Below are 14,747 nucleotides of genomic sequence, written 5' to 3'. Positions count from 1 at the left end.
TAAAAATAGCAGAAAACTTTCCTATTATTTTCAAGTGGATTTTTTCTTGATTTAACATTTACTTGGTTCATGTAAGCCTTGGAATGTTTTCCAGAGTTCTGACAACATTGATTATGACAGTTCCTGCTTGTTTTTCTATATTTCTGTGGGTGCATAAGAGCTTGAAGCTGCCTACTCCTCCATTTTACCTGACTTCCTCTGTCATTCTTAATATATTCATTCCAAGGTTTACAGGGGTATAAACATGCACTGAAAAATGAATGTATAAAAAAATGTAAGTAGCGCACAGGACATGTTTTTGAGTCAGGCCTAGGAATGGCACACAATATTTTCATTCATATTTCATTGGCTAAAAATGATGCACATGCCCCCACTTAATTCCAGTGGGGTTAAGGAATGTTGGGTAGTGTTATTCCCAGGAGAAATAAAGAATAAGTTAAGTAAGCAACCAGCCAGCTTCTGCTACAACTAGCATTCAGTAAATATCCTTTTACAACTAGAGTTGTTTCTTTGAGAAGGAGCTGTGACGTATCAGGCAAGAGGCTTGTTTCCTCTTGAGGTTAGGCTGCCAGCTCTAAGAATCTTTAGAGAACATTTATTCCAATTTCCTCAAGTGTTAGAACCTCTGATGCCCAAAAATTGGGGATCGGGAGGAAGGAATATGTGCCAAAGTTAGCACCAGAGCTGAGACAAGAGCCAGCTAGACTGCCTCTCATCTGTATCGTTGGCATTCAAACATTTTTTACCATTACCTAGAGTAAGAAATAACTTTTTATCACAACCCAATATACACTTTCATGTATTTTTTTTTTTTTTTGGTGTAGAATATTTATTTATTTTTCCCACGAATCACTCGAAGTTTAGGTCAGTGGGAAATTATTTTAATCAAAGAATTGTACATTTTCTTCCCACATATCCTGCCTTGTCTTAGGAAATGACACTGTGATCCATTTCATTTCAAGTAAAATATTACAAAATATTTACAGGAAAATATTAAAAATAAACACAAAAGGCAAGATGAAATAAACTGTTTTTGTCAGAAATCTGTACTCCAGTGCCCACAGCACACAAGAAGAGTCAAAACAAAATAAGCAACTAAGATCCCTCTGATCACAAATTTCCAAAGAACTGGAGAAGGGGAAGAAACAGGATGAAAATGGTGGTGTGAAAGGGAATGATGTTCGCAGCACTGCTTCAATAACTGATCAATTCTGAATGAAATACTCTCTTTTATGTGCAGTAAATTCTGGGCAAGGCTAAATTTTAGGATATTCCTTGAACTGAAATTAGAAAATACCCTGACTATGGCAGCAGCTCTTTCATCTACGTTTAATAAGAGTCCCTTTCTCCATGGGCCACTGTTATGAAGCCTGTTCTGGCGTCAAAAGCTGTCACAGTAGCCCTTCCATCTCTTTCATGAAAGCCTCATAAACATCATCCTTAGTTTGTACGGAGACAGGAACAGAAGGACCAGATTTGGGTGCTGCTTTGACAAGAGGCATAGCAGAATCATCCTCTGACTTTCTTCGGGGAGCAGAAGTAGCCCCTTTATTCTCCCGACATACTCTCAGTGCATTGGGCACAAATCGAGTAATCTCTGCCTTGGGATTAGTGATCTGTGGTTTGGCACTGATGGTTGCTGTGGCTTTCTTCTCAATGGTGGCTGCATTCGTATCATCCGACTTGAGTCGCTGAGTCAAGTTGGGTGGGGCACTTAAAACCCCAGGGTTCGGCAAGGGAGCTGGTGGGAAAAGCCCAGCAGGGGGCAGGTCCAAGGGGAGCCGTCAAAGGTGGGCGCATCATGCCAGGACGAGGTGGAGGAATACCTGGAAATGGAAGGGGAGGTAGCCTTGGTGGGGGTCCCCAAGGAGGGGGACCAGGAGACAGACCTGGAAGTGGACCTGGGGGAGGGCCAGGGGGTCGGCCTGGTGGTGGTCCTGGAGGCAAAAGTCAGGGTAAAGGCCCTCAGAGTCCTGGCATTCCAGGTGGTCTCAGGAATGGAGGAGCTCCGGGAGGTGGACCAGGAGGAAGGCCCGTAGGTGGCCCAGGAGGCCGTAATGGTGGAGCAGGTGGTGGTAAAAGAGATGGTGGTCCTGGCATGGGAGGTGCTTGTATCTGAGAAGGAGGAACAGACTGCCGGGGAGCCTGATGCTGTGAAGAAGCAGTGGATGTGCCATCGAAATGGGATTCCTCTTTATGTTGTTTTTGTGATTGCTTTTCTGCTTCAGAGTCATCAGAGTCATCTTCATCATCATCTTCTGAAAATCCCTCTACTTTCTGTCCCTCCTCAGGGATTTCTTGATCTGCCATACGAAGCATCATGGCTTGAAGAGGAGTCAGTTCCTTCATATTCTTTTTCTTCCTTGATTTTCCAGGCATATCTGCAAACCGTACACTCAGATCTGACTTCTTTTCTTCGTTGTTGTCTCTTTCACCATCATCACAGTGCACAAATTCATCCCCCTCACTTTCTCCATCTGATTTGTCAGTGTCACTGTCATCAGTACTGTCATCATGCTTATCTTGATCCATGTCCTCAGGATAGCCATCATCTTCACTGGTGCTAGAAACATCATCATCATGACCTTGCTGGGCAAGTTCAGGACTATATAACATGTCTTCATCTCACCTACGAGGGGGAAGATCTAGGGCAAAACCAACTTTACGGCCATACATCTGCATGACTTGAGGAGGAGGTGGACCAGCGGAGGGCCAGGAGGTTTTCTGCGAGGGGGTAACCTTGGAGCACCGTGTCCAAGAAGAGGAAGGATAGAAACTGCCCAAGTTGGAGGCCCATAGGCTGAGGTTTTCTTTAGGATGGAGGGAGGCTGGGCACCAAGAAGTGGAATGTCCTGGATCAAAATGTTGAAAGGAGCATGCAGCATATCTGGCAAAGGAATACTCTCCACTTCCACACGCTGAGCGTTCTTGACAGCATCAAAATATTGGCTAAGTTGAGCCCTCTTCTGTTCATACTGTACTTCTAGCTTTCTCAATTCTTTGTGAATATCTGTTCTCTTTTTCATAGAGTCGTAGAATACGTTCAGAGGTTTCACACAGCTTTTTATGCTTGTCTTTCAGTACTTTCTCATTTAATTGTGGCTGTTGCACTGGGTTAAACTCCATTTCATCCAATTTCTCCATATCTCGGATAATCTGTTTTGGATCCCTCATCTTTAAAACTGCAGCTTGAACCATCATGTGCTGTTTTTTGTTCTTCTTTAATTCTCGCTTCCGGGCTTCCTTTCGGGCTTGGTCTGTGGGGTTCATAAATTTTCCACTCTTAGTGGATGATGTAGATCTCTGTCCCATGTTGACAATTTGTATGGTTTACTTGTTCATTAAAAAAAGAAAAACACTTCTGCTGTGCTCCCAGGACTGCGAGAAGCAGGGAGGGAGTGATCCTCGACCTCTTTTACTTGGTAAGGGCCTTCGACTCGGCCTCTCAGTCAATCCCTCAGCTAATGCCATCTTGAAAGCTTGACTTTCACGTATTTTATCTGTAAAACTTTTATAAAACAGTACTGATGTGGGTAGTACTTAAGACTCTTTGTCAAATATTCCAGTTCCCCACATTCCACCACATCGAAGAATTGCATTTTCTTGTACACTTTGTAGTTATTAATGATCATGTGATGTGTATGGCCAAGGACATGTGAGTAAAGCAATATGGGTCATTTCTTGGGGAAAACTTTAAGAGCTTGTACATAGTTCACAATGTTGTAATCATGGCAGCACAAAGATAAAGCTTCTGTAACTCTGGGTACCCCACTGAGGATGATATAGAGCAGAGCCTTCAGGAACCCCTTGGTAGGCAAATATAATAAGTGAGAAATAAACTTTTATTATTTTAAGACATTGAAATTTAGGGTTTGCCTTTTGCAATACTACAGACTAGCCTATGCTGACTGATACAAATACTTAGCTTTACTTCATTCTATGTACTCTTATATTTCATACTATTATTCTATTTTTTTTTTGAAAGAAAGAAAGAAAGAAAAAAATGAAGAAGAGGAAGAAAAAGGAAGAGAAAGAGAGAGAGAGAATGGGAGTATTGCTTTCTTGCCCAGGCTAGAATGCAGTTTAGTAATGGGTATTGAAAACCTCTTTTATACCAATAATTATATTTGATGTAGACATGAAGGAATAAGGGAAGAAAATAACAAACAAGCAGCCAACCAATATTTCATTTAAACCTATGAAATGCTATGCGATTACTGAGGAGTGGTTTACTTCCAATTATGTAGTCACTTTTGGAATAGGTGTGAGGTGGTAATGTATGTTTTGTGTATTTGAAGTGGAGAGTTCTGTAAATGTTTATTAAGCTTACTTGTTCCGGGTCTGAGTTCAAGTCCTGAATGTCCTTGTTAATTTTCTGTCTCTTTGATCTATAAAATCATTAGCTCTTCTTGTTACATTGATCCTTTTGCCATTATATAATGTCCTTCTTTGCCTCTTTGGCTCTTTGTTGCTTTAAAGTCTACTTTATCAGAGGCGAGAATTGCATCTCCTGCTTTTTGTATATTTGTTTATTTTTACTCTCTGATTGGTTGATAAATCTGCCTCCTTCTCTTTGTTTTGAGTCTTTGTGTATCCTTGCACGTGAGATGGGTCTGGATGCAGCATACCGATGGGTTTTGGCTTTTTATCCAATTAGAATATATATATAGGTTTAATACTGGCATTTGATGCTAGCTGGCTGTTTTGCCCATTAGTGTAAATTTTTCATTGTGTTAATGCTCTTTGCATATTGATATATTTTTGGAAAGGCTGATATTGGTTGTTCCTTTATATGTATAGTGCTTCTTTCAGAAGCTCTTGTAAAGCAGGCCTGGTGGTGGTGAAGTCTCTAAGTACTTGTTTGTTCGCAAAAGATTTAATTTTTCCTTCAATTATAAAGCTTAGTTTGGCTGGATAGGAAATTCTGGGTTGAAAGTTCATTTCTTTAAGGATGTTAAATATTGGTCCCCACTCTTTTCTGGCTTGTAGGGTTTCTGCTGAGAGATCTGCTGTAAGTCTGATAGGTTTCCCTTTATGGGTAACCTGACCTTTCTCTCTGACTGACCCTAGTATTTTCTCCTTCATTTCAACCCTAGTAAATCTGGCAATTATGTGCCTTGGGGTTAGTCTTCTTGAAGAATGTCTTTGTGGTGTTCTCTGTATTACCTGGAGTTGAGTATTACCCTGCCTTGCTAGGTTGGGAAAGTTTTCCTGAATGATATCCTGAAGAGTATTTTCCAACTTGGATTCATTCTCTTTGTCACATTCAGGTACACCTATCAAACGTAAATTAGGTCTTTTCACATAGTCCCATATTTCCTGGAGACTTTGCTCATTCCTTTTCATCCTTTTTTCTCCATTCTTGTCTTCTCGTTTCATTTCACTGAGCTGGTCCTCGACTTCTGATATCCTTTCTTCTGCTTGATCAATTCGACTGTTTAAACTTGTGCATGCTTCGTGAAGTTCTCGTGTTGTGTTTTTAAGCTCCATCAATTCACTTATATTCTTCTCTAAATTGTCCATTCTCATTAGCATTTCGTCAAACCTTTTTTCAAGGTTCTTAGTTTCTTTGCATTGGGTTAGAACAAGTTCTTTTAATTCACAGAAGTTTCTTATCACCCACGTTTTGAAACCTGCTTCTGTTATTGGAACACCCTCGTAATCTATTAAGCCTTGTTCCATTACTGATGAGGAATTGCGATCCCCTGTAGAGGGAGAGGCATTCTGATTTTGAGTATTCTCTGCCTTTTTATGCTGGTTTCTTCCCTTCATTATATATTTATCTGTCTATCGTCTTTGTAATTACCGACTTTTTAACTAGGTCTCTGAGCTGACGTCCAACTTGTTGATTCCCAGCGCCGAAATCTGAGCAATCCACTGCGCCGGCCAAAATAGCAGTGTTAAGATTGATGGTGCTTTTCTGCCCTGGAATCTCCGGACTCTGCACCAAAAACTGGCACGCTAAGGCGCCAGCAAAACCACCACGCCGGCCACAAGAGTCGCCCTGGTGACCTGTGGGGCTCCTCTGCTGGGAATCTCCTAGTCCGTGAGCAACAAATATTCGTCTGAAAGTGTGGCGTCCTCTCGTTCTCTGCGCTTTCACTGGGAATTACGAGCCCGAGCTGCTAGTGATCAGCCATCTTGGATCTCTCTCCAGCTATTATTCTATTTTATCTTTCAATGTTGGTTGCAACCTAGTGAATTGGTCTTATGACCTAGTAGTGGGGTTACAACTTGCAGTTTGCAAAATGCTACTCTGTTCAAGTCCACTTGTCCCATAGGTGATCCCATCTCCAAGCTCCTATAGAGCAATATTAACAACTCCCATCTCTCTACAGGATTGTGGTTACGGAGAGGGTGGAGATGCATACTGCACAGCCTGCCCTCCTCACAGGTACAAAAGCAGCTGGGGCCACCACAGATGTCAGACTTGCATTACCTGTGCTGTCATCAATCGTGTTCAGAAGATCAACTGCACAGCTACCTCTAATGCTGTCTGTGGAGACTGTATGCCCAGGTGAGCCTGATTTATTAGACCAATTTCGTCTGGGCTTTGCTAGCTGTTGGAGGTTTCTCCCATCCTCACCTCTTAGAACTTAGTTGAGGTATTCTAACCATCAACATATATTCAGTTTTAGCTCCCAGAAGAGAGAAGTGGTATCTTCCTAAGATTCCTCTATAAAGTACCTAGCACATTGTCAGCCACAGATGAGTACTTGACAGCTTTTTCATCATCATTCTCAGCCTAGGACCAAAGTTCAAGATAAATCTCACCGTAGACTTAAAAGAAGTTATGGTGTATTTGGTAGCAAAGCAGTGCTCCCCTCTCTTGTGGAATTAGGTCTCCTTTGGGCTACATGGTGTGGTGAATGGGGAAAGAAGTGGAGTGTCTAGGCTTCTGAGTCAGAATAAGACACAGAGACAGATAACTCACAATGATGGGTGGGCACTTACTTTCAGGTTGGCAAAATTCTTAGGGGCTCTTTTTCCAGAAAGAACTGGTCCAAGTGCATTGCTTGTTTGATCACCCTGCCATTCCTAATTGCTCTGAACACAGGTTCTACCGAAAGACACGCATTGGAGGCCTGCAGGACCGAGAGTGCATCCCGTGCACGAAGCAGACCCCCACCTCTGAGGTTCAATGTGTGTACTCAAGTTATCTTTTTCCCTTTCCTCCTCAACCCATTGGGTGGCAGCAAGATAGGGTAGTAAAGACTTCCTCTATCCCCTCATACCATAGAGTAGAGTGGCAAGGGAATCAGATTTGAATTCTGGTTTCACGACATATTATCTATGTAACCCTCTGAAAATCATTCAAACTCATTGAACCTCATTTCCCTCCTCTGAAAAAAATGTGAGTCATGATAATTTTTCTTCATACATTGTGTGGCGGCTATCTAGGTCTAATGATAAAATGGGTATTAGGAAGCACTTTACAAATTATAACATATGTACACTTATGAGATATTACTATTATATGAAATATATAGGAGGCCCTAGGGCTGAGGACTTGTAAAGGCTGAATAAAGAACTAGGGTCTAATCTATGCCTATATCAGTATCCATTTATCTTACTATCTATCATTTTTATCTTCTATCTATTTACTTATTATTTTTAAATTATTGATATATATTTTTAAATCATGAAAAAGTTCAAACACATAAAAATATTTTTAAGTGCAGAAAAATGTAAAATTAAAATGCAATTACCCAGCATCCATCCAAAGCTAATAAATCGTAGCATTTTGCATATTTGCTTCAGATTTTTTAAAGGAATGAAGATTTCACAGATACAATGGAATTCGCGATCCTCTCAGTCCTATTATCTCCCTACCTCCTCAGATACAACCACTATCCCGAAATTGTATGTATTCTGTTGGTAGACTATGCTACAGTAACAAACAAACTGCAAAATCTCAGTGACTTTATACAATAAAAGTTTATTTTTCACTATGCAACGACCTTCCTACCTCATTTGACTGTGCCTTCTAAACCATATAGCTTCCAGGACAATGACACAGGGGAAGAGATGGAGGAGACATACTTGTTCTTAACTTCCTCAGTCTGGAATTGACACATGTTATTTTGACTCACAGTTCATTGGCCAGAAATACTCTGATGGCCTTACTGCAGGGGTATAAGGGGAATACAGGGGATCATTGTGGATAATTGGCAAGCACTATGCCTCTGCCATACTCTCCACTAATGTTTTAATACTTGGATTCTTTTGTGATATATGTACATATTCATAACCAATATATGCTATTATTATGTATTTTATAATGTTTAATAGAAATGATATCAAGCTACATATTCTCTTTCTCCAATTTGCTTTTTCCCCTCTAGATTATTTATATTGATCCATAAAGGTCTTCAAGTGCTGTGTAATAATATAAAATTTTAGGATTTTATCATGATTTGTTTATCCTGTGCTCTAATGATGAATGTTTTAGCTTGTTGCCATTTATCTGGATTGTATTATTAAATGTGGCATGGAAAGATCATAGGATATGTGCATCTTCGATTAATTGTACTAATTTGTACATACCAGCAGTATGTGCAAATTCTTTTGCCTTGTTCTTTATAATTTTGCCTGCTCTGGAAAGAAGTAAAACCAGCATAGGCACTCTAACTGGGGAAGGCCCTAGGGAGAAGGATGACAGCCTGAGGAAGTCCAGGCCCAGAGTCAGGGTGACTGTTCACTGCCCTCACTAACTGACCGGCCCCATTTTTTTTTTTTTTTTTTTTTTTTGTCTCACAGGTGCCTTCCAGTTGAGCTTAGTGGAGGCAGATGAACCCACAGTGCCCCCTCAGGAGGCTACACTTGTTGCACTGGTGAGCAGCCTGCTAGTGGTATTTACCCTGGCCTTCCTGGGGCTCTTCTTCCTCTACTGCAAGCAGTTCTTCAACAGACATTGCCAGCGTGGTAAGGGTGGCTGTTTAACGTTTCACATGAATCAGGAACAAGGCTCTTATTGGCAGAAGAGAGGACTGTTCCGAGGTTGAGAAATAATGGGCCTTTTCTACCATGCTTGAAAATCCCATGAGTAGTCTTCTGTTGGTCTGGGAAACTATCTGGGGCTGCAGTAGGAAGCATGGGACTTCAGAGATTACTGAGGCTAACCCTGAGAGTTTAGAAGACCTGGTTCATTACATTTCAGGGGTTTGTAAAGGAATGTGGTATGGTGGGATACCACAGGAAAGGAAACCAGAGACCTATGTCCTACAACTACCTCTAAATCACTATGTAACCTTAGACAAGTCATCTAGCCTCTTCAGAACTCTTTCTTCCTAATTGTTAAGGTAAGAGATAGGATTGATCTTTTTGATTTCTGAGTTCTTTTCCAATTCTTTATATCTATACTACTAGGTATAAATTCTAGAGCATGTCAGGAATTGAAGAAGGCTCGGCTATATCTGAGATATGACTGTAATAAAAGTGGTTGAGGTCTAAGGCAACTCCTATCAGTATACTAACTTCACAAATGGGGATAACTGAAACCCCAATGTCCAGAAGAATTGGCAAGCCTAGACTTTCTTCCTCGGATAATACTGATGTCCAAGAGGTCTGGCTCAGTCCATATCAGGTGGCCATGCAAAATTCCAGATGGAAAATCATATATAAAGTCACACTAGATGAATTCATGGAACACAATTTTTCCACAGACCATGGAGAGAATGGTTCAAGCACATTATATTTATTTCTATTATTATTACTACTAATGTATAATAAAATAATTATACGACTTACCATAATGTAAAAGAAAAAGTCACACTAACACTGTGATCTTTATTAAGCACAACTTCAGCTACTAGACAAGAATACAGGACAGAAAATCCAGCTCACTGAGGGCAAAGATGGAGGAAGTGGGAAGGTGGCTGGTCAGGACCAATTAGAACTCCAGCCAAGAATACCAAGGTTCATTGCAGCTTCCGTGCCATTAAGGGAACTGAGAGTTAGGCAGGGACACTGAAACAGAAGCTCAGACCAGAAAATGAAGTTGATTTATAAGGGAGACGATAAAGTTTACTAGATAAAAGAGTGCTCAGGACTCCTTTTCAGCCCACTGGACACTGGACCCAAAGCAGTACTATTTGTGCGGGAAGATCCTGCTAATGTAGATTTGCCTTGGTCAGTTTGGCTCTGGGGCCTGGCAGATGATCTTGAAAAACCCAAGAGGTATATTTGGTTGTGCCCTGGCTTAAATGGAGATGAATATAGCATTTCATGGGCTGCAGGATACATGGGAAACACTGTTGTCCCTTTATGATCCTTCTCAAAGTCTTCTTCTCTCTTGTCTACTCTTTGCTAGCCCCTGGGACACTATGACTCAGGGTAGACCTTCCTGTCTCTGACTTTGGAGGCCAGTGTCCCAGATAAGAGGTGTTACTTAGTCCCTGGGTGCATGGACATGAAACATGAGCAATGAAGCATTTGGACCCCAGGGTCCAGAAGATGAAAATGAGGAATATCTGAGAGCTGCCTCAGGAGAGGAGAGATGGGTAACCCTTTTCTGCTGTCCTATCCTGAAGATAATAATGTAGTAGCCTTCTTGGAATATAAGGGCAGGAAGCTTCCCCAGTGTTTTTATAAGGGGTAGGAGGGCTAGACATTTTCTCATTTTGGAAAACTTTTTCAGGAGTCACTGACTTACACACATACTGGAGTGAGATGTATGTATGAATTAGATCCAATGTAAGGTTGCAAGAGAGACAAGTAGCAACTGTGGTAAACTAAAGAGCGCTCCCTTGTCTAAAGGGGAATCCACTACTCAGCTCCAGGTCTTTGTAACCATGTGGAAATATTTAGTGTTGCAGAATCTTCTACATTTTCAAGAGAATTCAGAAATCTGGATTTTTTTGTGAAATTGTGGTAAACATAGTCAACGAATTTGAATAAAGAGCAAAATCACAACCAAAGTTAAGAGGCCAAACAAACACACATCTCACAGGTTCTGTTTGTGACCTGATGTTGAATCAGACCTAGGCATAAAAGGCGTATTACTTTTCTATCATCATAACAAATCACCACACATTTAGTAGCTTATTATCTCACAGTTTCCATAGCTTAGAAGTTCAGCAGGCTGTTCGGTCTCTCTTTAGAGTCTTACGATGCCAAAATTAAGATATTGGCAGGGCTCTGTTTCTTTCTGGAGTCTTGGGGAGATAATCTGTTTGCTTGATCATGCATGCAAGTGGCAGAATTCAGGTCTATGGAGTTAAAGGGCGTAGGTCCTATTTCCTTGCTGGCCTTAAGCTGAAGGCCATTCCTAGCCTCTAGGGCCACTTACTTTCTTTGACTCATGGCCCCCTTCTATTTCCAAAACTAGCAATGGTGAGTTGAATTTCTCTCATGCCACATCTCTCTCATACTCTCTGTCTCTTTTAGGGTCACAGGAGTACATTGGACCCATATGAATAATCCAGGATTCTCTCCCTATTTTGAGCTCCATAACCTTAATTCTATCTGCAGAGTCTAGTTTGTTATATAAAATAATGTATACAGACATAACACCATGCCATGAAGATTATGGCAAGGGAGAAGTTATCAAAATCCTGTTTCCCACAAAGGTTTCTTTTTGTCTAGAGAAATTGATTATTTTCCCTGATCCGGTACCAGGTAGCCCCAATCTGATACCCAAATGTAAGTATGTTTTTCAACTGTGTCACCTCAGCCTGGTGCTAGGTGCTCTAGTCCCCAGGGAGAGGAAGGGAAGAATCAGCTCCCAGACATCTCCCTATCTTGTGCTCAGTCCCCAGTGCCGAGCTGAGAAGAGCACCTGCTTTTGGGTAACCCAGTGGCTTTCTGCTTCGAGTTGCAGGAGGTTCGCTGCAATTTGAGGCTGATAAGGCAGCAGAGGAAGAATCTCTCTTCCCCATGCCACCCAGCAAGGAGACCAGTCCTGAGTCCCAAGTGAGTGAGAGCATCTTTCAGACGCAGCCACTTAACCCTATCCTCGAGGACGACTGCAGCTCGACTGGTGGCTTCCCCACACAGGAGTCCTTTACCATGGCCTCCTGCGCCTCAGAGAGCCACTCCCACTGGGTCCACAACCCCATCGAATGCACAGAGCTGGACCTGCAAAAGTTTTCCAGCTCTGCCTCCTATACTGGAGCTGAGACCTTGGGGGAAAACACAGCTGAAAGCACAGGAGACAGGCTGGAGCTCAATGTGCCCTTTGAAGTTCCCAGCCCTTAACTCTAATGAGGTGAGCCAGAAAGATGGATCAGAAAAAAAAAGCAAAACAGAAATTAGGGACCACCCTCAAGGAATTCCCCTCTGGAATATTATTGTTCACAAGGAGTGGAGGAACAGCAGCAAGCTAGGAACACTTGTGGGTGGAGGGACAACAGCGGTGATGCTGATTTTTTAGCCAGACAGATATCACACTTCTGGGTCTCCAATTGTCAGGGAACTGGCAAGGTTGTCATGACACCAGTCTCTCCATTCTGGCCTTTCACAAGCTCTCTCAGGGCCCCACTATCTAATGGTCACATTCAGGTATCTCCCTTTACATCTACAAGCAGCATAACACAGTAGAAAAAAATATACAAGCCTTGTCATCTGGAAACCCTATATTTCAAATCAACCTCCATTCCCTAATAGCTATATGAACCTTGTGCATATCCTTTCATTTTACAGAGGCAAGAACTGAGACACAGAGAGGGAAAATTAGTTTCTCAAAGTCACAGAGCAAATTCATGGGCTAGAACTGGGCAAGAACCCAGGTTTGGGGGTTCCGTTTTAGAGTTCATCCAACTGCACCATTGCAACGATTTGATAGCCAATGTTACTTTCTCAAAAGCATAAGATAGGACAGGAGGTAGATTTCCAGTCTGCAACTAATCAAATACTTTGTATCGCCCACTGAATATATTTCTTCAGTTAATACATTTTCAGTTCTCCCAATGACTTCCCTGCTCCCTACATCCAACCTAAGAAAATGTGAACAAATGTACATTTGAAAGTCATAACTGATATCAAATTTGAAAGTTATTATAACTGATATCAAATCAATAAACTTAGGTACCATCAAGGTTATCTATTCTTCTTCCAAGGCGTGTGTCCCTTTTATAATATTCCCACTAAGAGTTTGTGTAGTCCTTGCTCACATACTTGAGGTGGCAGAGGGCTGACTACTTCTCAGTGTATATTACAATATACACAATTGTGACTGGCGGGTTTGAAGTCAATGGAAAAAAAGAGCTTTCTGTCTCCCTTTGGTACCTACCTATGCATCCTGACTCTGTTCCTTGTGCCAGACAGACCTCATCTGTTTCCCCTGTTCTGTGATAGCCCTGCAGAGGCTTAAAGATAACATCGCTTCTCTGGAGAATACCACTTTAAGTTCTTCTAAATTTTGTGGAGCTTAGAACTAAACCCATCTTCATGATAAATGGTTTCACCAATGTAGAATAAGGTAGAATTGTCATATCCCTGTCTAGGTAATGTATTTCTGCTGTTGCAACCTCAACCATTGGCTTAACGTATGATATTTAGAGGGGTAGAGAGAAAAGGGTGCTAGTGAGATTTCCCCACGTTTCTAATTTGATCTGCTCTCTCCCTAGGTCTCTTGGGCTCCTGGCAGCCTTGCCCAGTTGTTCTCTCTGGACTCTGCTTCCTTGTTCCTATACCACAACAGCAACAGGGGCCTGAAATGTGTCCACAACAGCTAATATTCTACAGATGGGGCATATTCTATCCCATCTCACCAGGGAATTGATTCTCCATTTCACCAGGACTGATGTGCAGCATTTCTTGCTTCCCCATTGTAGCCTGGGGAGCCAGATTTCCCATTCATGGGACTACCAGACATGTTCCTAACTCAACTTGATTATAGAGAAGAGGTGAGAGAAGGACAGTGAATGGGGTAGGGTTTTCATGACTGCATTTTTGGTCAGGTAAGCCTCTCAAAATTGTGTCGGCACATCTGCCTAGCACTTTAGGGACAAAATCAAACCCTTCTTCCTTTTTAGCTTCTCAACACTGCCTCTTTCCTCAACACACACACATGCACACACACACACACACACATACAGACATCTCCCATCTATTAATTAATATTAATAGATAGTATTAATATCTACCTTGGGAGAGGCCTGGTGCCATAATTCCCCAGCTCATGTCTCACAGACTTCACTAGTTGTGACAGCTCTGAAGCCAGCACATTTGCTATGGTCCTCTTCCCTACAAGTAGATCTCTACCCTTATTTAGTGCGGATTTAAACTAGTGTCTTTTTTTTTTAATAGTCCTTCTTAAAGTTACTTTCAACATTTATTTCTCTTTTCTTCTTGCCTCTTTTGTCCCTTCCAGGTTCCTCATCTTCTAAAGCCCAAAACTCAGTCTCTAGATCCCAAGGTCAACTCAAAGCTCAGAGCTTTGGACTCTGGGTTGACAGTGAAGCTCCTGAGATCTCAGGGACCAAGGAGCTAATTCTCACTGAGGCTTGGCCTTAAGGCAGCTTAGGGACCATTTTGTACTTTATTGGTTTAGGGAAAAAAAAAAAAAAATTAGCATTTCATTAGCTCTTAATACCAGTTTCACATGCTTCTCAGCATGAATAAAACTACTCTTTCCATGGCTCTCTGATAACAAACAGAGCAAATGAGACCCTCAGGGCTCAGGTGCGAGCATCACAAGTTATTTTTAACTCTCCCCTTTTGTCCATAATGGGCCAATTGGGCTGATTCCCACTCCCTCAAAATGTGTCAAGTTTGGAAAGAAAAAGCACTCAGATGAGTGGAGC

The 14,747-nt window shown here is 41.7% G+C and overlaps 1 protein-coding gene and 1 pseudogene across 4 annotated transcripts in view; one reads left to right on the top strand and one right to left on the bottom strand.

Annotated features, from left to right (window-relative positions):
* The window catches only part of EDA2R (ectodysplasin A2 receptor), a 44,321-nt gene extending 30,665 nt beyond the window's left edge, over positions 1-13,656 (top strand). For 3 of the 4 annotated variants that reach the window (XM_012460841.2, XM_012460840.2, XM_064367747.1), the window contains exons 3-7: positions 6,339-6,517; positions 7,058-7,143; positions 8,761-8,925; positions 11,816-12,208; positions 13,569-13,656. In XM_012460841.2, the coding sequence (XP_012316264.1) occupies positions 6,339-6,517; positions 7,058-7,143; positions 8,761-8,925; positions 11,816-12,198 (813 nt within the window). In that variant the 3' untranslated portion in view covers positions 12,199-12,208; positions 13,569-13,656. The remainder of the gene's footprint in view (positions 1-6,338; positions 6,518-7,057; positions 7,144-8,760; positions 8,926-11,815; positions 12,209-13,568) is intronic. The other variant, XM_012460842.2, reaches the window with a different exon arrangement.
* On the bottom strand, positions 1,392-3,363 carry LOC135271040 (WW domain-binding protein 11-like; annotated as a pseudogene).
* Positions 13,657-14,747: the final 1,091 nt, after the last annotated feature.

Source organism: Aotus nancymaae, unplaced genomic scaffold (assembly GCF_030222135.1).
Source record: "Aotus nancymaae isolate 86718 unplaced genomic scaffold, 86718_ANA_hifiasm-v0.15.2.pri h1tg000073l, whole genome shotgun sequence".
Lineage (NCBI taxonomy): Eukaryota > Metazoa > Chordata > Mammalia > Primates > Aotidae > Aotus > Aotus nancymaae.
The sequence above is the reverse complement of the archived record's forward strand: the minus strand, read 5'-3'. Positions and strand labels throughout refer to the sequence as shown.